This window comes from Antedon mediterranea, chromosome 8, assembly GCF_964355755.1.
Source record: "Antedon mediterranea chromosome 8, ecAntMedi1.1, whole genome shotgun sequence".
Lineage (NCBI taxonomy): Eukaryota > Metazoa > Echinodermata > Crinoidea > Comatulida > Antedonidae > Antedon > Antedon mediterranea.
In genome coordinates this window covers 4614206-4641634 of record NC_092677.1, presented here as the reverse complement: position 1 = coordinate 4641634, position 27429 = coordinate 4614206, and the positions used below count along the sequence as shown (strand labels likewise).

The following is a 27429-nucleotide window of genomic DNA, read 5'->3' as shown; positions in this document are numbered from 1 at the left end:
ATATCTATATGTTAGTTTTGTGGTTGTATTGGTTAGGTCTTACTTTGGTGTCTTCATAAAAACATCTAGGCCGGAACACAAAAAAAACAACATCTAGGCCGGAACACACAAAAATAAAACATCTAGGCCGGAAAACAAAAAATAAACATCTAGGCCGGAACACCCAAAATCAACATCTAGGCCGGAACACCCAAAATCAACATCTAGGCCGGAACGTGCAAAACATCTAGGCCAAAAAACTTTTTTTTATGAATAGCGTAAAAAGATGTCGTGTAGTGCTGTAACATCTTCAAATGGTCGGAGAGCAAAGAGACTACAGTAGACCAACATAAATGACCAAAAGTGTTAAATTTTATAACGTATTACCGTTGTTTAAATTTGAAGTCAGACCTGCAAAAGAATTTTAGCTTGTAAACATTCTTAAAATTTACATAATAAAAATAACCATAAAAATAGTAAAGGCAATATATAAATTAATTTAAGATATGTATTTAAAACATTCAATAACTGAGAATTTTAAAAATAAAGTAGAATTTGTATTTTTTTTGATAGATAAAATATCTAAAAACATCCTGCAGACATGAGGGTACCAAGGAGGACCCCAAGAAAAACCATATCATAGGCCTACTATTATGGTAAACTTTGGCCTAGAAAATGATAAATAAAAAATTTAAAGCATATATAAAATTGTCTACAAAATTCAATACTTAGGCCTAACTCAGTTATTAGAATAAATTACAAAAAGGAGAAAAAATTGGTTGAATTAAGTTTGGATTTGATAGCTCAGCTGTTTATGTAAATAAAGAATGTAGGCCTATGCAACAACTCTTTTTACAAAGAGGCTATTAAAAAAATCACTAAAATTCATCTACCTAGGCATATCAAATTATTTTAAAAAAACAGTATCAGGTATTCAAATAAAAACACAAATATAGTAGCACCAAAAACCAAAATTAAAACGAACAATAAATGAACCCATGATTTCAGAAACTGTGGGAAAAATTTTCGAAATGCACGATAAAACTAACCACAAAACACGCAAAACAATCCGCTAATTATTTACACAATTATACATTATTATGTATTTTATACATCCTAGATTATGAATGTCAATAAATAAATAAAATAATTAATGTTTCATTAAAATTGAATTAGAACTAGGTATGGTTCAAGTAAAGACCAAAATGTCGTCGTTCAATCAACGTTGTGTGGTCGGTTTTGGAAGAGAATATTTACGGCGAAAACATTTTGTAACTGGTTGTAAAAGATTCAAAATAACATTGAAAGGAACTCTGGTAACACAAAATCTACATTTTATCATAAATGTGTATAATTATGTTTCAATAAGAGTTCCATACGAAGTGAGAAGAGATGGAATGGACAAGTAGCGGAACAGCAGAGTAACATTGTTGAGTAAATACTTTAGCTCAGTTTAAAACTGTATAAATTGGTCGAATTCGATTTATTTAACCACTAATTTATGTTACAAAATTTCTGTATAATACTATGTTATAATTAAAGTTGTCAAAGGCAGGAATTATGGTCAAATAGTGTATATTTTTAAACAAAATATAACACCTACCTATTGCCATCTCTTTTTCGTCGGGCACCATTCTCGCCGCAGTCTTCTCTTCGTCGTCTTCTTCCAAAATGGCCCAAAGCTGGGGCAACTTAGTATGTTAATTAGCAAATACTTTGTGCTGATTGGCTAATCTAGTCGTCTGCAACATCCGGCGCGTATTCTAAACCGGATCTAACCGGTGGCATACCAAGAATATTCTTTGCATTTGTACGTACCTTGAAAAGTTTTCTGTTGGATCAACTAATCCCCCCCCCCATCATCTATGTTATAGGGCCTAAGTTCAAAGATAAATTTAACAGCACCGACGCCATGTAATAGACATAATATAATGTTTATTAATTGATCGGACGGCGGGAATTCTTATGCTTGGTTCCCACTAGCGACGCAACGCAACCTACGCAACGTAAGAAAATGCCCTTCCAATAATTGTGTTTGCCCCTGTCTACGTGAAATCAAACCTGCGATGTTTGCAGCACTATTGCGTCGTCGATTCCCAGTTGTGATTACGCAATACAGCACTTTGCGGCGATACGTCGCTGCGTTGCGTTCTAGTGGGAACCACGATTTAGAGTGTGTTCACTAATACTACTTACTGTTAGATTGCCGTAAATTTACTGCACAATCATACTTAATAATGGTTAAAGACACATAAGGGCTGGCCTACTGAGGCCTGGGTGATGTTTAATAATAATATAATAATATTATAGTCTGTGTATATACAATTTGGTTGTTGGAAAAAGCATGCAATGCAAATAAAAGTTGATAATTGTAACTAAGGTGATAATGGTGATAATGCCGAAATATGTATGTGGTCATACGAAGACATCAGATTAATAGTAGGCCTAAATACTGGTGATGATTTTATTTTTAGAGGCCTAATATTTAAAAGATATGATAATACAGCAGTCAATTGTATATTTCAGCTATTATGCACATGTAACCTATAACGATTTTCTTTTAAATAATTTTGGTGATTACAAATAATGAAGAAAAACGTTTTGATATGTCAGTGATAGTTTTATTTTGCCATAAAAAAATAAGATTCACTCTTTCCTGGTATTGCCAAACATTTCCGTACAATAAGCCTACACAAACATCTATCATACGAAATTCATCATTGTAAATTGTTACTCTCGGATAATTTATAGGCGTACCAAAACTTGACAAAATAGAGGGCGCTAGACTTGTTTTAATGTTTATCAGAGACAGCTGCTCGATTGCAAAGCTGTATGATGTAAGTCGTACATTTAAATAATAATATAATTTAAAGGTTTATTTTTTAATTTATATACATTAATATTATAATAATACACCAACAATTAAAGTAACATTATGTTCTGCATTCTTTTAATAAATTGTAATATTCACAAGAACATAAAAACATCAATAATACAATCAAGATAAAAACAAAATAATTAATAAAAATAATGATAATTTTCACAAACCACAATAAAAATTAAAACAATTAAAAAAAAATCGCAATACTGAACCACATCTTTCAATAATCTTTTATATTTGTATGTTTATTTCATTTTAACATAATAATATAAAATAATAATACTTCACATGGTAAATTATGCATAAAAATAGCTTATCAGAAAATAAGAATTATAAACGACACTTGCTCAATTGGTGGGCTAAGTATGTCCATAAATGAAAATTCTAATTTTAAAATCTAATTGGAATAAATCATTGTACTTTATGTCTTTGTCAACCTTGAATATGTACTTTTGATGCTGGTATTTGATTGGTTAAAAGTTATCAGACATTCTGATATTTGATTGGTCAGAGAGTATCTGGGTTTAACCTCGCAACTAGCAAGCATTACTTAAACCAAATAAAGTCTAAAACAATTTATGTTGCCATAGCCCACACCCAACCCAAAATATTATCAACAGGGTCCAAATGTTGGTAATATTGAGGATTCAAATTAAAGTATAAATTGCATGCATGAATGAATTGTCTATAGCGCCCTCTATTTTTTATTTTAGATTTTGGCCTACTATAATATTTTTATTGTATGTGTTTGAGTATTTACTCTGGTAGGGGGTTGTGCTTATGACACACTTCATATTTTTACAGCTAAAATGAAATTATGATCTACATTTTGAAATCAATTTTTGACAGAGCGCTCCTCCGTTTAAAAAATCTAATAACTTCTCAGAAATGCTTGGATCTTGTACCCATATTAGAACATAATGCAAGAATAACATGTTTACTTTTTTAAGACAGCTTTGGATTTGAATAAGACAGTTTAATGACACTAAACACTTTAAATTGAATAGGATCATAATGGTACAATCATTTACATAAAAAATAGCGATATAATCAGCCAATTGAACATTAAAACCATGCAAAAAATGAATACTGAAACACTGTCAAGCAGTAAAAGAATAGTTTGAAAATTAGCATAATTCAACATACTGGTTAAAACAGATAATAATAATAAAATACAGAAATGAATATTATCACATATAAAATACTGTACAGATATCATAATCAACATTAAAATATTATATACAGAATATTTTTACATTCAAATTATTATACATGGATTTTGTAAAAGAAAACTGCTGTGACTAATTATAACAATGATTGATTTTAAACATTTTTGTTGAAGAAGAATTTTTTGGGGTAATTATGTTACTTTTAAGCTCTGTCAAACTATCAAACTATTTTGACAAAAAAATTTCTAAAATATGGTAGTGTTATGCCCAAATATGGTAGTGATATGACATTATCATGTTCATATATGGGAACATCACATTTGTTTGTCACATAAAGTTTGTTAGTGTGGACAGAGCTTTAGATTTGAGTCGGGTCTTGTTTCATTCTCTATAGCCTTCATCATACACTGAGTTTCAGAACAATGCAACATAATTGTATAAATACAATCAATTATTATTATATGAAATAATATATTATATAATTATAATATTAAATGACCTGATTTAAATAATACAATAATGGTTATTATTAACTAATCATGAATACAAATTTTCATTAAACACTTGTTTATACCTAATAAGTTGTATTTTATTCTACAAATAAGTACATGTGATATTAATATTTAACATTTTCTAAAATCATACATGAGACAAGCACCATTTACAGGAAAAAAAATACAATAATTCTGACTGAGCAAAAGGGTGACATATGCAGCGTGCACTTTGCTTGAACTATAGATACAAATAAAAAATATTAATAGTAAGTATAAAACTAATAAACATATTAGAAAAATATTTCAAATAGAACCACTTCTTTGGGATACCCCTATTCAGGGGACACCCCTGTTAATGGGATACTTTCGTATAAAACAATCAAAAGGAAATACAGTTTAACACTGGTCCAACCTCTATTCAGGGGACACCTATATTAACAGGGAACACCCTGTTGTGTCACAAATGTGTCTCCTCCGAGTTCTACTCCATATGGATCGTACCCTAAATCATGAATACAATAACATTTAAACAGAACTAATTGATGACTATGTAATGAATGGTACTGAAAATGACATAGCATCTACCTGATCTGACTATATCTTACAGACGCCAGCTGAAAAAGACACCAGCATGTTTTTGTCAAAGCTGTCTTCGAGAGTCGACCAGACATGATAAAAATCATAACTAATTTCCTGGTAAAAAATTTGATGGGTTCTAAATTTGATTGATAGCATTTAAATGAATAAAAAATTAAATGCATAAATAGTTTTGAATTAGTTAGTGATAGAATTGAACTTTGAAAAATAAGCATACATACAAATTAACTGGCAGATTAATATGGATGTACATCTTTCTTTATAATTCATTAATATGATTCAAACAAAAAACATACAATCGTTATCAGGTCACAAATAAGAAAAAAAAGGATAATTATTTTTACAATTCCATCAAAGAGTAATGCATTTCAGATATAACAGTGATTAATATTATCAATTAATTAATAATAGAATACATGTATTACAGTACACACAGCAAGTTTAGCTGATATAAAATTATCTAACACAATTTTAAACAATTATTATATAACTGTTTAGAAATCATAAAAGAGAATAGAGAAACTAAGAACATTTAAAATTGCAGAAGCATTTCTAAAACTAAAACAAAAAATTAAAATTGTATCAGCTAAAACGATTATAAGTACATTTATTGAATTGTATTTGATAAAATCATTTTTCACCTAACTGACTTGGTCAAGGTAGCTTGTATCGCTTAAAATATTTAGTCTGAAATTAAGTATCAATCTATAAGTGCATGCATTTTATATAGAGAAGAAATCCTGTAGAATTCAGGCATATTACTTTTGGGCAATTGTAGTAATTGAGCAGTCTATATAGTTTACCAGTCTGGTAAAGTTTATCTGACCTGACCCTTGGAAGAACAGCTTACATGTTCTGACTGCCCAAAGAGAGAGCTTACAGTGTATGGCTTGGCCTTTGAGGGAAGAGCTTAAATTATATGACCTTTAAGAAAATAGCTTATATGACCTGACCCATGAGAGAATTAGAGCTTATATGACCTGACCCATGAGAGAATTAGAGCTTATATGACCTGACCCATGAGAGAATTAGAGCTTATATGACCTGACCCATGAGAGAATTAGAGCTTATATGACCTGACCCATGAGAGAATTAGAGCTTACATGACCTGACCCATGAGAGAATTAGAGCTTATATGACCTGACCCATGAGAGAATTAGAGCTTACATGACCTGACCCATGAGAGAATTAGAGCTTATATGACCTGACCCATGAGAGAATTAGAGCTTAGATGACCTGACCCATGAGGGAATTAGAGCTTACATGACCTGACCCTTGAGAGAAGAGCTTATGACCTGACCCTTGAGAGAAATCTTATATGACCTGACCCCTTGAGAAAAGAGCTTAGTGAAAAAGTTTAGTATCTAGTAATTTTAACTTATACATATATTGTTTTTACAATTTAAAACTGATTAACTACTATATCGTAAGTACATTTTGCCAAAATGTAAATTTATTTCAGTTTATTTAGACTTAAAATCTTTTTTTTCACAATAAGAAATCTAAGACATGGTTCTAAAAGAAATAACAGTTTTTGTTGAACAAAATCTATAAATCTCCAACAATAATTAGGAAGACGTCTTAGATCGTTATTACTAATGTAATAATATATCAACAGTATAAAATTTCTAATCATCTAAATGTTTTTGCTTACATATATTTGCATAACATTTGAATACTTGGATGCATACATATTCACAGGTATAAAATATTTATACATTAAAGGCACTAATTATTACAATATAAAACATACCTCATTAAGAGAGGATAAGTCAGAAATCTAAACTATTATGTACTGGAATTTTAAATTACAGTTGTTTCATATTTCTGGAATTGTTTTTCAGTTTCATGAGTTGAAGTTTATATAAATTCTTTATACCCTTCTGCTCCGGTTACTATCACGTCCATCCATATACGCATTGCTTCTGGTGATGGCGCCACCAGGAAATATGTCCTTTCGCGTGTTTTTACGCAAAATGTAAGATTTGGATTCGGGCTTTTATGAGGCCGTAAATGATCAAAATAAACTTCTTGAATTGCTTGGAAGTACATCCCGCCCTTGGGTCTGCTTTCGTCTTTTTCACTTGCATAATAAAGAAATGATCGTTTTGTACGACTGAAAACAAACCAACGCTTTCGCCACGTTTTGATGCGTCCGCCCATTTTGATCATCATACCGCGGCAAGTTGTTTTGGTGAGGTTAACGTGGTGGCAGTTGTCAACGTTATGACCATTCACTTCAACGTGGTGGCGCAAGTCAAACTCGGTTGAACGATTCGGTAGAAATCTTGTTAATGGACGGGCCTGACAAAAATGAAGAAGTTAAAGTATTAAAGTAAAGTAGTGTATACAATTTTAAGAAAAGTAAAATAACACACTAAGTTAGCCTAATTAATTATATCTCCCTAGGTTGACCAAATAAAATTATGTCTCCCTTGGTTGACCAAATAAAATTATGTCTCCCTTGGTTGACCAAATAAAATTATGTCTCCCTTGGTTAACCAAATAAAATTATGTCTCTCTAAGTTGACCAAATAAAATTATGTCCCCCTTGGTTGACCAAATAAAATTATGTCTCCCTGGGTTGAAACAATTAAATTATGTAACCTTTGGTTGACCAAATAAAATTATGTCTCCCTAGGTTGACAAAATAAAAGTATGTCACCTAGGTTGAAACAATTAAATTATGTCTCCCTAGGTTGAAACAATAAAATTATGTCTCCCTAGGTTGAAACAATAAAATTATGTCTCCCTAGGTTGAAACAATAAAATTATGTCCCCTTAGGTTGAAACAATTAAATTATGTCCCCCAGGTTGACCAAATTTGACTACCCAGCACAGCTTACCTGTTTGCTGCCCATTCTAAAAGACTTCTCTCTTATCTTTACTTGGTTCAACACCAGCTCTTCTCTCCTGAGACTTTCGTCGTGGAGTTTTCTTTCAAGCTCTTCTCTCTTCCGGTGTTCCTCTTCAAATTGAAGATGTTCAACCATCCGTAGCCTCTCCTGAAATCAAATGGATTTTAACATTTTATGATTTTTTAAACATTTGATTTGCCATTATTTAATGACAAATTTTAGGAGACAGCAAAGATTGTACTAAATTAAAGCTTTTTCTGTATATAATTCTTTACGTTAAAAGATGAAGAACTTCAGTAAATCGCAGACCAAGGTTACTAATAGGGGGCACTGCTCTACAACTAGCAAAGCTACTCCTAGTAACCACTAAAATCTAGTCATTGCCAGATAAAGATTTGGTGACAAGAAGTCCAAACTTCACACACATACCTATTCATTATTGGCTTAACTTAAAGAATTATATACAGATAGTCTTTCAGATGATCATTCATCTGTAATAACATTTTATAATAATTATAAATGGTTACAGCTGAGCAGCACCTCCAATTTGATAATAATGAAGTTTTAAAATGGTGCAATATAAAAATACACTTTTCACAATCTGCAAAATAATTAAAATATATTTACATACCTGCTGCTCTAATAGAGCCTGTTTTTCTGCTTGAGCTTCTCGTAATAGACGCTCCATATCCGCCAGTCTCTCCCGCTCCTCTACAGTAAAATTACTGATGTAAAAAATAGACATTATTGTTAATTTGGCGGTGTCTCTAAACCGTTTACACTAGGTAGGTCTCAGTGAAACATATAACTTCACACAAACTACATTCATTCTTGGAAAGACGCACTGATTAAGAAAAAAAATTCCTTGAGGAACTATAAATTAAAACGATTTAAATTCTCAGTGGATTTCGACGACGTAGTTGAACAGAGCGACAGTTGTCAATGCTCAACGTGCACGCTATGAATCGTGGTTCCAGTCCAGTTAATTCTGTTACGCACTTTACAGGAAGTCATTAAGTAAAATCAGCATGATCTCCTATTTGCGATTTCCTATACAGCCAAAATAATGTTGACACTGGTCGTGTCAAATTGTAAGGGTACTACTGTAGTACGTAAGAATGCCAATGCTGATAGCACAATGAAGTGCTATTAATGAAAACATATCGTGCAAAGACAATTACAAAATAATTCAATGCTATGAGTGTAAGACTCAATAGAGAAACTGAAATTAAAGTTGTACCAAAATATTGTTTTCAGCTAATTCAATTAGGACTATTTAATCAGACATTACAAAAATAATTTTGACATTACCCGTACATTTATTGAGTACGAGTATTTTTGTTGATATTTTAACTGATAACAGTTAGAAAGAAAATCATAACATGCTGCTATAACATATTAGATTGAAATAAAAATTCAGTAGAACTCTATTAAGGGGACACGTTTTGGACCAATTAAAGAGTCCCATAATTAATAGGGTTGTGCCCAAACAGTAATAATAATAGTAATAAAACCGAAAAAATATAAGCAAATTACCATAAACACACATTTGGAATACCAGAATTTCTAGAAATGTAGACGCATGTGATGTGCGCAAATATGTAATGATATGATGTCCATATATGGGTACATCACATATTGTGTCACATATAACATTTGATAGTCTAGACAGATGAGCTTTACACTCCTAAAGACTAAAATGGTATTACTAACCCAGATTTTGCCCATGATTTTGAAGGTGTTGAATTTACTGATGAAAAATCCATGTGGCCTTCAATACTTTCAAAACTTGATACGCTTGCGGCGTCACTACAGTACCCCATCATCGTGTGAATCGTGTTGTGACGTGGAGAATCGAACCGAGGTGAGTCTTTATAATGGCTTCCGTTTAATGTGTTTGAAAATGACTCGCTTCGCTTCTTTTCCTCCCACTGTGCGCGGACTTCTTCCCCGGCCCTTTTTCGTAATTCTAGCAATCGCTGCTTTTCTCTCTCAATAAGCATATCGCCTGAAAAATAAAATTAACAAAAGAAAAATAATGAACAATTTATTTTAACATAGCTAATTTAAATATGTAATATTTAACTGAATATAACTGAATTCATTTCTTTCTTGATAATGTTATTAATTAATATTAATATTTTACCGTTCAGTACATGAACAAAATGGGCAACAGCAGACAAAAAACCATCAATATATTTCATACCTAAATTGCTTAACTGTTTATAAAATCAATAAAATTATGTATTTATTGTTCACGGTCATTAACTTAACTTAACAAATCATAAACAATTAGTTATCAATCAACCAATCAACTGTCAATCAATCAACAGTTGCCATAACGATGTCAAAAGTAAAATTGAATTGTGTGCACTTGTCTGCTTCCTATCGGAAATGAAAGCAAAAGATTGAGTAGTGAGGTGACTCTAGTATGATGTCACAAAAGGTGTGAATGACGTCAGTGACAAATCAGTGACAATGTTAGTAAAGGGGACAATTATAGAAACATTATAGTGAGGTATCTCTATGTTACAATGTATGTTAATGTATGTATCTTACATCATTTGTGACAGACAGTACTAATTAAAATTATGAGTAATTTATAACGAAACATCAACAGTTAATTATGTACAATAATATATTTAATTCAATAAATTGGTAAAAAATATGACCTTGTCTAACAACATTATTACTATACTGTTTTATAGTACTGTTCATTACAGTATAATAGAAATCAATGCATTGTCGAATTATGTAAAGAATTTGGGAAAGGGAAAAAAATTAATTTTTTCAATAATCAAACTCAATCAGTGAAATTAAATACCAATAAAAATGTATATAACATTTACAATGTTTCATTTTATTCATACACATTTATTCAGTTATTTTATTTTTATTCAGTTATAACAATAACACCTGGGGCCTACACTAGAATCGCTTGTCTCATTTGACAGACACTGTAAAGTCACTCTACTCATTTTAACCAGTAAATTTCCAAACTACCCGAGTATACAAGTTAGGGAATAAGTAAATAAAAAGGAAAGAGAAACGAGGTTTATTTTTAAAACCGAGTTAATAGTTATTACTAATCATTTTAAATCAAAGTACATGTTCATAAACCACAAACTTTTATTATCCTTTTTGTATCAACAGACTGCAAGGTTTTGTTTGTTTTTAAAAAATAAATTTTGAAGAATGGAATCAGTAATTGCTTTTTTATCATGTTTACACATTTGCGTATTTGACGGTGGCCTAAAAAATTTAACCCTATACTAATTTATTAATAAGTTTAAGTAAAAAGGAATTAGTTTTTCAACATATTTTTACTACTTAAATAACACAAAAATAATATAGCACCTCCCATGTTAGAACCTAACTTTTATCCAATTGTATTATTTATAAACAGATTTTATTTATTAAAACTTTATTATTAATTAATAAAATGTATTTGTCAATGTGCACAATTGAAAGATCAAAGATCAGTGCTTTGACAAAATTTACAATCCTTCTGTCTGCACACCTGGCCAATATATCATACCTATCTATGTTAGATCTACAATAATATCATTCAGGAATAATACAACATTTTCAGTATGTATACATCGTATGTGTTACATACTATTTGACAATCATTAAATAGTACCCTTTTTCCAATTGTATAACATTTTATTGGCATTCAACAATAATACAACATTTCAGTACTGTGTGTATGCGGATCGTGGTAAAATCAGCCTCCGCTGGCTGGGTCACCCTCTTGAAATTTGGTTAAATAAATAAATAAATATGTTTAGAGTGAGTGCACCTTGATATGCTAAATTAAGTAACTAAGCCTAAATCCCATGCATGCATTCACAGTTTACACACAGATGAATGGGTGGGTAAACATCTGCAAGTTCTATCAGAACAATCAGATTAATCAATATTATCATTAATCTATATTTTGTTAAATTCAATGTAAACATGAAATGACAAAAATAAGAAAATATGTTTGCGATGAGCAGCTCCAAACATTTGATTTTGATTTTTTAAAAACATGACTTACCTTCAATTTCTTCCTCTGCTCCAGAGTCTGAGTCTGCAGTTAGTCACAAAAAGGTCAAAGGTGAAAGTTAGTAAATAGCCCATGCAAAATCAAATCATAAATCGTATATTAAAAAAAATAAAAAAGGAGGGAGGGTGGAATGAAATGGGTTAGGAGGAGGTTATTGATATTAGAACAAGCAAATGGTAATGGAACTAGGTTTAGTAAAACCCTTTCTTTGGGGCCCTCCTATTGAGAGGAAACTTTCCTGTTTAAAAGAACGAGTAGCAATTTATGTTTTAACACTACGGCCAATCTCTATTAAGGATGTTAAAACAAACAAGGGGGAAAATATCTTTTAATACTGCAGCCAATTCCTATTCAATGGACACTTAGTAGAGATTTTTTTGGGTCAAGTTAAAAGAACAAGGGGAAATTTATGTTTTAACACTACAGCTAACCTGTATTAGGGGACACTCCCCTGTTAAAACGAACAAGTGAAATATATCTTAATACTGCGGCCAATTACTATTCAATGGACACTAATTAGACTTTTTTGGGTCAAGACTGTGTCCCCTAAATAGCGTTTCTAATGTTCTTGTAATCTGGTACATTATTTATTTGTCCCCTTAACAGAGATTTTACTGTATTTTATAATTTACTACTTTAACTTTGCTTCGATAGCTGTTAGCGCTCAATTACAAGAGTATACTATCAAGATAAACTCTGTTACAACTGAAATTGTCTGAGTGCTCCATCATAAAAGCTTTCACAAGTATTATCATTACATATTTTTACAGTTTTGTACTGCCTGCGTTTTATGCCATTAGGTCTTAATGATGTGTATTACCTCCAAGGTCAATGAAAAAATTCACAAAAAAAAACCTCCCTACAATCATTATTCAATATTTTTGACAAATGAATATTAACACATTCACTGCCACGGCGTATTTATACGTCAAAAATTGCGTGTCGCTACTTGCCAAGACGTAATACTACGTCAAAATCGTAGCACTTTTGTATTGTATGTAGAATCGCTGGCAGTGGTGATTGAAACAGGAATTATCGCATGGCAGTTTATGAATGATGTACGTAAACGATAATCTAAAAATATTTTGAATGACATCATGATAGTCTGTGACCAGATGTTACACTTTCAAACTGTAATTTAATATGTAAACGGGACTTGGCACTGGGACAGAAATTACGGAAAATGCCTTGGCAGTCAATGTGTTAAAAGCCTGCAACATCACTTTTTAATTTAAAATGAATTAGCAACACGAAAAAAAAAGGCAAATAAAATTTAAAACACTGCACAAAATAAATTATAAAAGCAATTTTATTTTGTGATAACCATTAGCTTTAACATTACCAAAAATCTGACTTTCAGCTATTTACTTAAACCGTTCACAATGAAACAAGCAAGCAAGCACAAATGTGAGGTTTACAAATTAAAAATGAAGCAAAAATAAATTAATAAGGAGGATAATTAATAATTATATTAGTTAAAAGTACATTTGGACTTTTGATTGTTGTTGTTGTTGTACTATCTGGCACGTTACACAACACCACAATATAACTCTGTTGGTGGTTTGGAGAAGCTATCACAACACAGATTGGTTTGTGAGTATGTGCAGATGTTTTGTTTTTTTTCTTTAATATTTTGTTTGTAGTAAAAAAAACATAAGATAGTATTACCTGTCTCTTCTAAATGCTGTTTTCGGTTTCGTTCGATATCAAGGATTGAGCCGCCCTTCTTCAACGAGGAATACGGAGATGAATGTGGTGAGTTCTCGTTGGACTTCTTGCCGACCGTAAGCGGAGAACCTGAATTTTTGCGTCTTCTTGCCAGGAACTCATCACTTAAAGACATCTCTGGATGTAGTTTCAAACGCCTTTCTGTCATATCTCGGATTTTTTTCTATTTAAAATAATTTGAAAAAACATTTTAAATACAAAAAGAGAATAAATGCTAAAAAAATTAATGTGAAAATATGAGACAGATCGTCTTCAACTTAATTTGCTATGTTCAGTTTAATCTTTTCACTCTCTACATGGAATAGTTGAACACAATTTTGTAGCAATTTATAGGTACTGTAAGCAGAACACAGATAAAATGGTAACAATACTAAAATCCAATCCAATACAGTGTTCATTACATTTCATTTAAGTTTGTATACTTAAATAAAAAAAAAAATGTACTTACTAGTTGATTTGGATCTTGAATAAAAACCGCTCTTTTTGAAAGTTTTGCTAGAACTTTGTTGTATTTCTTTTCTATGTCAGCTAATTGTTTTTGCTCCTACAAGATAACAAAAAGATTTTCCATTCATTAACACAAATATATATTCACACATTATTAAAGTTACAATACATTCGCACTTCGTTCTAGATCACACAAGGCAGTGCTTTCCAAACCTTTATATCATTTTCACTAATTTTTACAAAAATTCTGTTCTGTTTAGTATTAAACAGTAATGTAGAATTAGGAAAGGTAAAAAGAATTATAGAGATGTTAGAATAAAAAGATGAAGAACCAAAATGTGATTGGCAGTAACATATAAAAACTGTGTCAAGAATGCTTTTAAGAGTGGGTGGGTGCTGTGTTGAAGTGAATGTAAGCATTCGTAATACAAAAAACTGTAGACTAAAATAATCAAACCCACCCAATCCACTTAGTACAACTATACCTGTGGGTTGAAATTTGTATTATAGAAATGAACTGAAATAATAGTAAATAAATTATAAATTAAGTTTCAGAATATCCACAATGTACAATATAAGATAGATTAAAGTTATTAATATAAATACTTCTAGTATTAATTTTTAAACTTACCTTTTAAAATAAAAAAATCACATTTTAAAAAGTGCAAAACCTTTGCGAGACATGAATGACAACGAATACAAAATTTATCTCGTTTTTACGATGCACAAACAATATGTGGTGTTAAGTAAATAGTCAGGTATTATCGATAGCGGATGACAACGACATAATGTCAATAATATTAAACTTTGATAAGAGAATCCAAAGTTATGCATGATGTGTAAAGGTCAAAGGGCAACAGGATGGTGTGTTTGTCATAATGTGACAGACAGGTGTGGGCCAAAGTGAAGGGACCTTCTCTAGAACCTAAGACAGACATTTTAACTCATTCTTCTTAAGCTCTGTCTACACTATATCAAACTTTATGTGACAATAAATTGTGATGTGCCTATTTTTGGACATGATGATGTCTCACACTTTTTTTGTCAAACTAGTTTGATAGTGTAGACAGAGCTTTACATAATTTAATTTTGTTGTCATTTTCAGACATATTATATTTAGTGAATTAGTTAGTAAATATATTATAGGACATATTCGGTGATAAGTTCATTATAATTTAATAACCAGGTGTGAGCATTAATAAAAGAACACACATTCATTTCAACGGAAAATTGGCAATGGTATCTGACCATGCTGAAATTGAGATGCTCCCTAATTTAAATATGATTTGTTCACACCTTTTAAAACCTTAATACCATGTGATCCATTATTGGAATTTCTGTCAAATTACAAACCTTTTACGGAGGGGATGAACGACTAGATGATTCAGGCAAATATTACTTTTACACATTTATACTATTATCAGATGTCTCATCGAAATTGACTGGCTATTTATGAAGATTAAACTTACCATCATTATTTTAGGTCAAAAGTTAAACACCACCAGAACTCAATAAAGTGTCTCCATAATATGAGCATGGAGTATGGGTTTTGGCTGTAGTGTTATAACATATAACATAACATAACATAACATATATAATATCCTTCTTGTTTAATTATCAGGAAATATACCTTTAATAGGTGTGTCCCCTGAAAGGGGGTCAAAACGGACGGGATCTAATGCATAATTAAATATTTTTTAAAGTAGTTTATATCAGCTGCTGCTTTTACGTTTTTTTTTAGAGAGCTTCCAACTTTTTCGAGAGCTTAAGGCTTCCTTGATTGCCACCGAAGTGTTTAATGTCGTGAATAATGTTGCCAAATAAACAGACTAATAAAAGTAAAATAAACTTGACTTTGATAAAAGTTTGCAAACATATTATTGTAAAACACTTAGCATTAGATAATTAAGATATAAATATTTTTGAATAATTTTTTAATGTAATTCTTACATTTTCTAGTTCAGTGGTTGCTAGTGTTCTCTTTTGTTGTATGTCTTCAGTTTCTGTCTGTGAGTCCCGCAATACAGCTGTCATCTGCCGATCTATATGATTTACATTATCCTACAAAAATATGCACAAAATATATACCTCAAAAAATTGTATAAAGTTCTGGATGGGAAGAATAAAGACTTAACTTAATAATTAAATTGCTTCTTTTTGATTGACTCTGGTATATTGTCTAAACATGCCACACATTGCTATGTACAATAGTACTATCCAAGCCTATGATAGATTAGGATGCTACTGCAAATTGGTGCTCTAGAGGGGTAGGTTCTGTGATGTGTATTTAGAAGTACTACCATGCATTAAGTTCTGTCTACACTATCAAACTAGTTTAACAAAATAAGTGTCATGTATCTAAAGATGGTAGCAATATGACATCATCATGTCCATATACGGGCTCATTTATTTGTCACATACACAGTTTAATATTGTAGACAGAGCTTTATGCAAGTGTGGTGCTAATGTATTACGTATATCATGGCATGTGGTGTTTAGTAGGACATTTTTTATGGTACTAATAATAATAATTTAGATTTTGTTCAACCTGCCATGAGATAAAAGAAAGAGTTGAAGTACCTTCCTGTCTTTGAGGATGACCTCTGTCTGCCTTTCTTCCCTCATCAACTCCTGTTCCATGATCTCTTTTTCTTCTTCTATTCTAGCCTCAATTTCAAACTGCTGGAACTCAAGATCTTCAAACTTCTTGCGTTCGATATCAACCAGTTCCTTCTCTTTCTGCAACCTCTGTAACAAATCTTCCTTACTATTCTCTGGACAATCTTCCAGAAGTTTCTGCGTCGCTTCGAAGGCATTCTGAAGTGACTCTAAACTGTGCTTTGTCTGCTCCAATAAGGACTTTTCCTGTTTAAGAAAATTAAAGTATGTATGAAAACTGTTTAGGAAATTACCATAGAAACCTTATATTTTAACTTACCAATTTTGTGGAACATATATGCATATTGTTGAGATATATTGAACAACTATTTTCTTATGCCACTACTAAGAAGTTTAAAATTTAGATTGAGATAGAACACGCTATCAAAATGGAAAATATTTGAGTTTGAAACTTATTATCAGTCATGAGATGACATGACTAATAAATACTCATTAATTAGAAAGTACAAAATTAAAAAGAGGCTGTAGTATCTGAATATCGACCTCAAAAAATAGAAACTTGGGAAGAGGTTAATGAAATAAAAATCATTAACCAGCAGTATTGCAGAGTTGTAGATTGGAACTTTAAATTTAATATACTATACGGGAAGTTCAAATCCAGTTTTTTTTTCAAGATTTGTTTTTCTCAACAAGAGAGAATAGAAAATATATGACTATAAACGTTCATCTGGTTGGTAGTAAAAAATTAATATAGAAATTTCTTTTAACCAACCAATATTGAAATAAAACTTAGATGGTAAAAAAAGTACCTTTACCATTTAAGTTTTCTTTCATAATTTTTTTGTTAAAAAGAAATTTTAAAATTCAGAACAATATATATAATAAAAACAAACAATAATTTTACAAATTAGCATTCAAAATTGTATGATTTTACACACTGTTAACAACTTGATGTAAAACAAAAATTAACTCTAAAATGGATGAATCATCTAGTTGAAACTATTGTTTGACAAAGTTTTGTTTTGTTTTTGTTAAAAGACGTGTCAATTGAGGAAACAACTTTAAAAAAAATAATACGGTAATGAAATGGCAAAGCTTCCAAAGTTTCCTTCATTTTTTTAAAAACTTTTTTAACTGGTTTTCAGTTTTGAATAAAATTCTTGAGTGCAAGATGATAACAAAACACAAACAGAATACACAAGAGCGCCATCATCACAAACTATAGAGGGTAGCAGACAGGTTTTATACTTGTGAGTTGGAAATGAACAAATCAATTGACCATTTGTAAAATGATCACAGATCTATTTGACTTGTTAACAGTTTTTGTGAATATCAGAAGAAAAAAAATGTATAAATGTTTATGACAATCATTAACATTTACCCATAATGATTATAAAAGTTAGATTAGTAGCAAAACTGAAAGAGTATTAAAAATGCAAGTTAGTTATCAAACAACACGGACACAACAATTAAAAGAACGAAATCTGCGATAATCACAGACCTTAGCCTTTTCCTTTTTGACTGTGTCACCCAGTCTGACTTTTAGTACCTTCAACGTGGCTATCTGTTCCTGTTCTTGTTTGAGTCGCTCCATCTCGCTCACGTGCTCTCCTTGGAGCAAAGCGGCCTCTATCTCAAGCTATAAGACGTCACATCACACAACATTGACAAGGGCAGCAAAGAGTGCAGCATGGTTTTAAATTTTTACAAACCACAAGTAAATATGTTTACATTACAATTTGCACACAATGTGTCATTCAACAAACCATTTCAATTTTAACAAAACAAAAATGTTAATAATTAATTTTAATTAATTAGTAGTGTTGTATTTATTAAATGTTTTGTTGAATAAAAAAAAAATAACAAAAATTAAATTAGTAGTGTTGAAATAAAGTGTTAGCCGATATGCAAAGTAGCATTTAAAAATAAGGAAAAAACAAGCAAAGGTTTTAAGAAAAGTTATATTTATATTAAAATATTAGGATGAGGGAGAAATATTCATAAAGTGGATACATATGAAATGATAGAACAGTGGGAATGAATAAACGAAGCATTGACAAACAGGATAAATAGAGAGAAGAATGAAATGAGAATAGAAGAAACAGTATATATATATATATATATTTATTTTTGGTGGTTCACATTTAGGAAACACAAGATACAAACATATACAGGATAAAATCAAAGAGAAAAAGAACAAGGAATTAGAATCTGTATGTATTAACAATTAAACTCTGTAAAGAGTCTATCATCATTCAGCCAAAATGCAGTTAAATTGCAAGCTACCATATTAATATCATTTCCCATTTTAATTCCAAATTTCATTATTAACTTACAACTGCTAAACATATTAACTCTACCCCAATCTACTTAAATTTAAATTCATTTCTAATCATAAAGTCTATAGCTAACTCAAACAGAAGACCAATATGGTGCACATCTTGGTTCCAACAAATTACTGTGTAATATATTCTTAAAGCATATACAATGGAACAACAAAAGGGGAAAAGAATGATATCAGGGAATTCAAAGCATGTGCAGTGGAGGATACAGAACAACAGTTTCCCAAGATAAAACCTACACATACTAAACCCAAAATATATAAGATAAAATATAAATTCATTTTAAGGAATGTAACCCACCTCTCTCATTGTTTCTGATTCCTGATTATTTAACATTTCTAGAACTTTCTCTAGTTCTTCTACCTTCTGGATAGAATCTGTTCTTTCTTTGTCCAGTCTCTCCAGCTCGGTTTGAAGTTGTGTCAATGTAGTCTACCAATTGAAATAGTAAATAACATTTAAAACCTTTTAAAGTAATGTTTAAACTTTAATGTTATTAACAGGATGCACGTACTGATAGGGGGAAAAGCTCAAAATGTTGAGTGATAGCCATGTAAACTATCAATAGGGGTTTAAGATGGCCCACTACTTTATAGTTTATTACTTTTTTTTGTTAATGTACTTTTTTCTTATTATCTAATATAAGAAAATCTAATTAATAACAAAGTACTGGAGCTGTAGCTTAGTGGTTAACGTGCTTGTCTTCTAATCAAAGGGTCCAAGGGTTGTAACCAGGGTTGTAACTCATGACTCTTTCAACTCCACTCACTAAACGAGACTTAGTTTATAAACATGAATAGTTTAACCATCCTGTAATTGGTGAGTTGCTTGCTGTTGGATGCGTATAGAATAGAAAAAGAAAAAGATAATAATATTTATAAAAAAAAGAAAGATTATCTTACTTTCTCATCATCAGAACCACTGTCGGATTCCATAGACTGCTGCTGCTGTAAGAACTTCATTCTGAGTTTGGCAGATGGAGAGTCATCACTGCCATTGATCACTGCACCATTATCTCCTTTCAATCGTTCATACGACACTCTTCTTTCTGTTCTTGGACCTTTGAATGCTGGACAATCGACTTTAATCGCCGGAGGACTGGACTCTGCTGGTTTTTGGGTGGTTTCTTTGATTGGTTCTTTCTCAAGTTTTGGAATGAAATCAGGTTGTGGTTCTGTTCTCTTAGAAGGTGGATCGTGATTCTGATTCTGATACTCTGTGCAGATGCTAAGAATCTCATCCAGTCTTTGCTGCTCAAGATCTGCTAAACGTTGCTCTTGCTTCCTTTGAGCAACCATCTGCATATGTTTGACGCATAACTCCTTTTGTTCCTCTTCCTCAAATTGGTCAGGATCAGCAATGAATGTTTTCCGATGTTCTGTGATGTCTTCTCTTGATTTCCTGTCAGTTCGAATAACTTCTTCAGGTGGAAGTTTGAAGCTGACAGACCGTCTGACATTTTGATCTGCTGAAGTTTTTCTGATTGGAGTAATTGATTTTAATTCTGGTCCACTGGATATTGAGCTTGAACTTAAGTTTGATTGGTCGGAACTAGACGAAGAACGATCTTGTGTAGCGGACACTTTCGTCATGGAAATAGAACTTTCTGGTGACTGCTCAGCGACATCTGGTTTCTGATGAGTTCTACGCTGCATCAGACTACTTTGACCCATCCGAATACGATTTGGCGACATAGGAGGTTTATCTGACAAACGGGGACTACCTAGTGGTGATGTCCGCTTGTGCCCTAAAACTGGGCTTCTTTTCTTCCCATTTTCAAATTTTGTCCGTACAGAATTTACTGTTGGACGGAACTTATTTGTTGCGCAAGTTTCATTAGCAGTGTCTTCATCTTCCTCATCGTCGCATATTGCGGTTTCTCGTATCTCAGTTGGCGAGCCAAAATAAAATGCTTCTTTTGGACTGGAAAGATCTTCTTGGTACGATGATCCATAAATTGTTGAGGCTTCTGAGCTGGTTGAAGCAGGACTAAGAATGTTAGAGTTATTGGTTCGTTTGACATCATCAAGTGGTGAATCAAATATAGCATACTTGTTTTCAATCATAAAGCCGTCGTCGTCTTCGAACGATACTTGCCTCATAATTTCCTCGAGGTCAGCTTTAATACTGACCTCTAAAGCGTCCTCTGAGTTTCGATTACTATTACTATTAAAGTTTTTGTGCGCATAAGGGTAAGAATTCATACCGTTCATTTGATGCGTGGGTCTGTTTGTATCATTTAGGCTGTGTACGTCACCATTTTGTTTGATGTTTGAGCTGTATGCAGTTGATCCATTGATGGGAGTGTATTCTAGCGTCCCAAGTGATTTGAGTCGCTTTGCTTCTAAAGGATGGTTGAACTTGAAAACAGCCGTGTTTCCAAAGCAAAGCATTGCTCCTGAAAAAAAAGAAGTATAAGATAATGTTTTATTTGATTTATGTTTTATTTGATGATTGTATTTAAGGATTGATTTTAGAAATTGTCTTTTTAAACTATTTTATTGCCACTGGTTAAAGCTCTGTCTACAATATCAAACTAGTTTGACCCAAAAAAGAGTGTGATAGTGCCCAAATATGGTAGTGGTATGCTTAAATATGGTAGTGATATATCATTTCCATGGGCACATCACATTTTTTGTCCAAAAGTTTTTCAAACATTTCCTCAAAAAGTAATGATAATCTACTTTACTAACATTTAACATAATTTAAATTTAAAATATTAAAAGATCTGAAAAAAACCTCAAATAAACACATTGATGACAAATGGCTGAAAATTGTTATACCACTTTTACAAAAAAAATCATCAAGGGACCAACACAACAGAAACAAAGAGGTATGAGTCATATCAGTCACAAGAAGAATAAACTATAAGCTAACATAACTTTATGAATTAATGTATAAAGCTCTGTCTACACTATCAAACTTTAAAATGTGCCCATATATGGACATGATGATGTCATATAACTACCATATTTGAGTATATCACTACTATATTTGGGAACATCACATTTTGTTGTCAAACTAGTTTGATAGTGTAGATTGATATTACAACAAACCATTTAAAAAATGACTAGAAAATCGAGAATATTTGAAAATATAATTTACAACCTCTGAAATATCTGAAGTAAAAAATATAATAGAAAAACAATTTAAAATCAATTGAACAGAATGACCTGCAATACACTTGACTTGACACACGGTAGAGTTGTAGAATATCTTAAGTTTAACTTTACTAGATCGCATTCCGGTACTATAAAATAAACTGTATTAACCAGTCAAGGATTCAGTTTACAAATTGTCACTAACAGAAAGGAAATTTGATTATATATTGATGTCTGTCACTGTTATGCTATATCTAGGTACCTAAATATACAGTTAAATGAATATTGAAGTACAATTTTGAATCTTTTAAAATATGTATTTAAGATTCCAGGTTTGAATAAAGACAGATTTAAACAAGGTAATTATTTAATACAGTGTATACATTTACAGTGTATGCAACATACAATGGTTCCATGTACAGTAGCATACAGTAGGTCATAAAAAAGAATCCTGTGTGGTCCTAAATAGTTATGATGCTTTATCAGTGACAGTTCCCAGGTTCAAATCCTGTTAGAGGTATTTTATCACAAGATCTATGGGACTACAGTATATATCCATTGTAAGCTATGCTACATGGAACCTTTAAACTATGTGTCCCAAGGTAAACCCATATTCATAACCATAACAATGCCTACCTTTCTTATGAATGAAAGTAAATTGTGGCAAAGTTGCTGGTAAAGAAGCGAAATACATATTGTTGCCAAGCTCAACGACATCTTTCAACGCAATGCCGAATGACCTTATTCCAAACGAGGCCATACGTTCCTCTGCCTGGCTACGCGGTATCACTTGGTGTTTCATCATCTTTATACCAATTCCTATATCAACTGTACAAAACTACACTACTAAGGAGTGTGTGTAGTAAGACAGGAAATTTTCGAAAATCGATTTAAATTGTTTAAACTGATGAGTCCTTTGGACCAAAGATCATAAGATTAATTAACAAAACACAATGTCTACAAACATTTGCATCCAGTTCCGGTAAAAGTTGCACTTTGCTGTTAAAAACAGATATTGAATGTCAGAATCCTTAGAATATTGAATCCTTTTGAAATTTTAATCTAATTAAAACCGTAGTCCAAAGCCCTTGATGAAAAAATAAACGATACATAATGAAATGTACGAAGTCCAACAGCTAAAATATAAATCACAGCGAAGCAAACATCAACCGACTGAACGGCGACAGAACAAGAAATAACTTCTAATAAATGTACGGTGGATAATAATGATTCAACCGCAGTTCCTGAAGAAGAAAAAACTATGACCCAAAAACTTCTAACTCATCAACAAAAAAACACAATGTCCTCGGTGAAATCACTTGTGTCTGCTAGTGACGGCTTTACTACGATGACACAAACTCAAGTTCCTCTTTCTTCCAGTCCGCTCGGAAGTGCCTCAGTGCTCTGCCCCAAAGTGATCAAACAATTGAACAATCAGCTCACAAATGTAGTATTTAATATCATTGAGTACTGTAGATAATATGATTAATCAGGGCAGGATACAGAACCAGGGACATCTAATTAATAACACGTCTAAACGATAACATTAATCATCGGATCATATACTATTGACTTTTGTCTTTTTCTTACTTATGCAAAAGGGGAGGGGCTTAGTTGATTGACATCATTTTCACAAAGGTTTACAAATGAAGTTTTAATCCTATTAATACTTATTTTTTGGATGGAGATTGGTGGGAGATGGAATGATGGCAGGGGAGGTGTAAGCGGGAGGATAAGCCCACCCGTGGTTTATACGTAATAGGTAGTTAAAAGTAGTATATAGCTTGGTTTGAACTATTCGACCAATCATAAAGTAATTGTCAAAATGATGTGCCTAATTGCACCACGTTCCTGTATTCCAACTCAATTTGAAACCTATTAAATATACTTTACAGTTTAAATATAACTTGCGTATAAGAAGGATACAAAATATGTGGGTAATAGGCAAATAAACTCCATTTGTATCTTGCGGTTATTGGCCCACCTCCCAAATCTGACATAATTTATGTCAATGTTCAAAGGCGGTTAGCTTGTGTAACCACTCGGGTATGGTAGGGAAAATAGTAGCTACCTATGACCTGTGTAACATAAACTAATAAATAATTATTAAGAAATTAAATTAAATAGAACAATAACATATTGTGAACCCAAAACAACACATCCTGGAGAAGGAACTGTTTAATAACATTTCCTGTCTTGACCAATCAATGTGGCAGGATTATCAAGAAGGAAATTAGAGTTATAATTAATCATTTTACCAATTTTAGCATGTTACAAGTTCAAGTGAAAAACAGGTTGGACCAATTTCATAGATAAAAGACACAATGTAAACATCTACATTTTTTTACTATCTGTTTTGTTTTGATGTGATTTTTTATTTCAGTATTTATTTAAAAGTGGAAATAAGTGCCTCAACGTTAACCGTTTCTTTTCCTTTTTTCTAATAATATTAATAGCATATACAGTATGGCCGCAATTTGGGGATAAAATTATGAAGTGGAATTATAAAAAGATTGAATTAATAAAGGAATTAGCTCTTGTGTTTAAATTTAGGCTAAACAATTATGGCACAGATTAATCTCAATCATATACAGTTCTACATGGAATGATAATAAGATGTAATTTGTATCTCATAATTATTGCAGGACAAATATTAGAGAATACGAAACATATTTATTTAAATTCTTTTAATGAAATTATTTGATGTTTGATTTAATATTGTAATGCAAGATTGATAATTTGAAAATATACTTGTCAAGAAAATTTCAAAAAAAATGTTGACATTAGGAAAGAACTTGACAAACTGATTTATGACAGAAACAGATCATTTGATTAGTCAGGGGTAAAATGGATCAATCAGGCAGACCAATGCAAGAGGCGTGAGGGGTGTAATTTAATTAGCATAAAGTACATCACCCTCCTTTATTCCCCGGCATTGAAACATCCCAAAGCTTCCCAAGTACAGACAAACTTTCAATTATATCCGTTGGTATAAACGCACTGCTATTTAGTAGTTTAGAAATAAAACTTTTAACACACATGCCCCTTAAGCTCTGTCTACACTATTAAACTAGTTTGACAAAAAATGTGATCTGCCCATGGACATGATGATGTCATATCACTACCATATTTGAGCATATCACTACCATATTTGGCAGACAAACTTTAAATTATATCCGTTGGTATAAATGCACTGCTACTTTAGTACTTTCGAAAGAAAACTTATAACACACATCCCCGCCCCTCCCCCGAGGTGTTATTACACCCTATGGTATGCATATCCCTCTCAAGCTCTATCTACACTATCAAACTAGTTTGACAAAAAAAATGTGATGTGCCAATGGACATGATGATGTCATATCTAAGCATATCACTACCATACTTGAGCATATCACGACCATATTTGGGCATGTACATCACACTTTTTTTTATTGTCAAACTAGGTTGATAGTGTAGACAGAGATTAAGGGTTTATTCTTCATCCTCCTGGGATATGCATGTCCCTGGAATATATAATAATAAGCACAAACACATAAGAGGGTTTCAGTATTCCTGTATTCTTTTTAGAGAAAAAGTATTGGTGTAACTATTTTCTATTTTTTTTTTACTATAATATAAATAAATATTTATTAGGTTTTGTCTTTTTTTGGTATTTTTAAATATTAATAATAGATTATTAATTATTTTGTTTATAATCAAATAATTTACAATAAATGGTTAATACATTTAAAAAACTTTAAATCAGTTGTAATAATTAAAAGATTTATTTTATTTTAATATTTATTTGAAATTCTATACAAAAAAATGACTAAATCAAACTGAAAAATAATTTAGTAGTTTTTACCATGTGTTTTTCATTTTCCAAGTAACCAACTAACATAATTCATTATCATATTAGCAGTATACTTAATTGTGTTAGCATACCCGTTGCCATGAGGTAAATAGCAAAATACTTCTTGACACATTTAGCCGAGCCCTCAGTCCCACGGGATATAACGCAAGTTCTTTGGACTCGGGATGCGCAAAACCACGGACATTCAACTATCAAAGGTCACGGTAGAATGTAGAATGAAGTAGGACGGGGTAAACGTCTGCTAACATGTATCAAATAGTTCATTCCAATCAAAACACATTAAACTTAATTTTTTACATGCTGTCGATAGATCTGTGACATCACCAAACATTATTTTCATTTTGGTAGGTTTTGTAACGACACGATAACAATGTTTTTGTAATACTAATTGTAAAATTGAAACATAGGATGTATGGTAATTCACATCAGACGGGAGAAAATTAATTTTATCTAAAAAAGGTGGAATATGGAACTATAACAACAATGAAGTGATTAATTATGAGTAATTCCAAACTTGGAAAAACAATGGACATTAAAAAAGACAATGGTTTGGAAATGAAGGAATTGGCACAGGCAGTAAGGCTGTGGTTGTGCCTACAATATAAAAGGCTAGGTTCAAATCATGTATTTTTACTGTATTTTACATATTAACCGAAAGCAAGTTTATACTGCTACAGTGCTAGTATTTATATCAACCCAGTCGGGAATTCAAACTCCTCCTTTTGCTGGGAAGTTTCACTGCCATACAAACTCGCTAGTATTGTTTTTAATGGCTAACAATTTCTAATAACCCTTTTTTCGTATTAGTTTATGTTCAGCGCTTAGAGGTTTCACAACATTAGGTGCTACATAAATCCAGGATATTATTATTATTAATAATGGCCCTCCAACACATGCCCATTTCAACTGTACAATAACATTACTAAAGCTTCTACATTCTACCTATAGGTAAATCATTTTTTTCAACAAGTTGTCTGCAATCCAACAATTCAACTTATTAAATAAAAGCAAAACAAAGAAAGCAAATATATCAAATTCAATAACAACTCTAGTAAAAGTTTTAAAGTCAAAAACAAAAAGAAATTGGTTTCCACTCTAATAAAAAAAATTAACCAAATAGGACAATAGCAATTTGTTAAGTAATTGTCTTAGGAAATTGTCAATGTATGTCTATTGGACGAAGTGAAAAAATAAACTAAGCATAAAAATAATAGGTACACCAAACATCTTGGGTAATTATTTAATCACAGCATCTACTGTCTAACAATAATTTGATTAGATATCGCATGCAAAGAAAGTTTTGCATAACA

The 27429-nt window shown here is 31.7% G+C and overlaps 1 protein-coding gene across 6 annotated transcripts in view; it reads right to left on the bottom strand.

Moving 5' to 3' along the window:
• Nucleotides 1-2570: 2570 nt before the first annotated feature.
• The window catches only part of LOC140056030 (uncharacterized), a 53600-nt gene continuing 28741 nt past the window's right edge, over nt 2571-27429 (bottom strand). For 2 of the 6 annotated variants that reach the window (XM_072101251.1, XM_072101252.1), the window contains 12 exons: nt 20068-21563; nt 19466-19597; nt 18325-18462; nt 16785-17069; nt 16155-16265; nt 14206-14301; nt 13698-13920; nt 12021-12053; nt 9692-9986; nt 8610-8703; nt 7967-8125; nt 2572-7424 (listed from right to left, as the gene is read on the bottom strand). In XM_072101251.1, coding sequence (XP_071957352.1) covers nt 6981-7424; nt 7967-8125; nt 8610-8703; nt 9692-9986; nt 12021-12053; nt 13698-13920; nt 14206-14301; nt 16155-16265; nt 16785-17069; nt 18325-18462; nt 19466-19597; nt 20068-21563 — 3506 coding nt within the window. In that variant the 3' untranslated portion in view covers nt 2572-6980. Of the gene's footprint in view, nt 7425-7966; nt 8126-8609; nt 8704-9691; nt 9987-12020; nt 12054-13697; nt 13921-14205; nt 14302-16154; nt 16266-16784; nt 17070-18324; nt 18463-19465; nt 19598-20067; nt 21564-22902; nt 23243-27429 lie in introns of those variants that run through there. The other 4 variants (XM_072101254.1, XM_072101249.1, XM_072101250.1 and 1 more) reach the window with 4 other exon arrangements.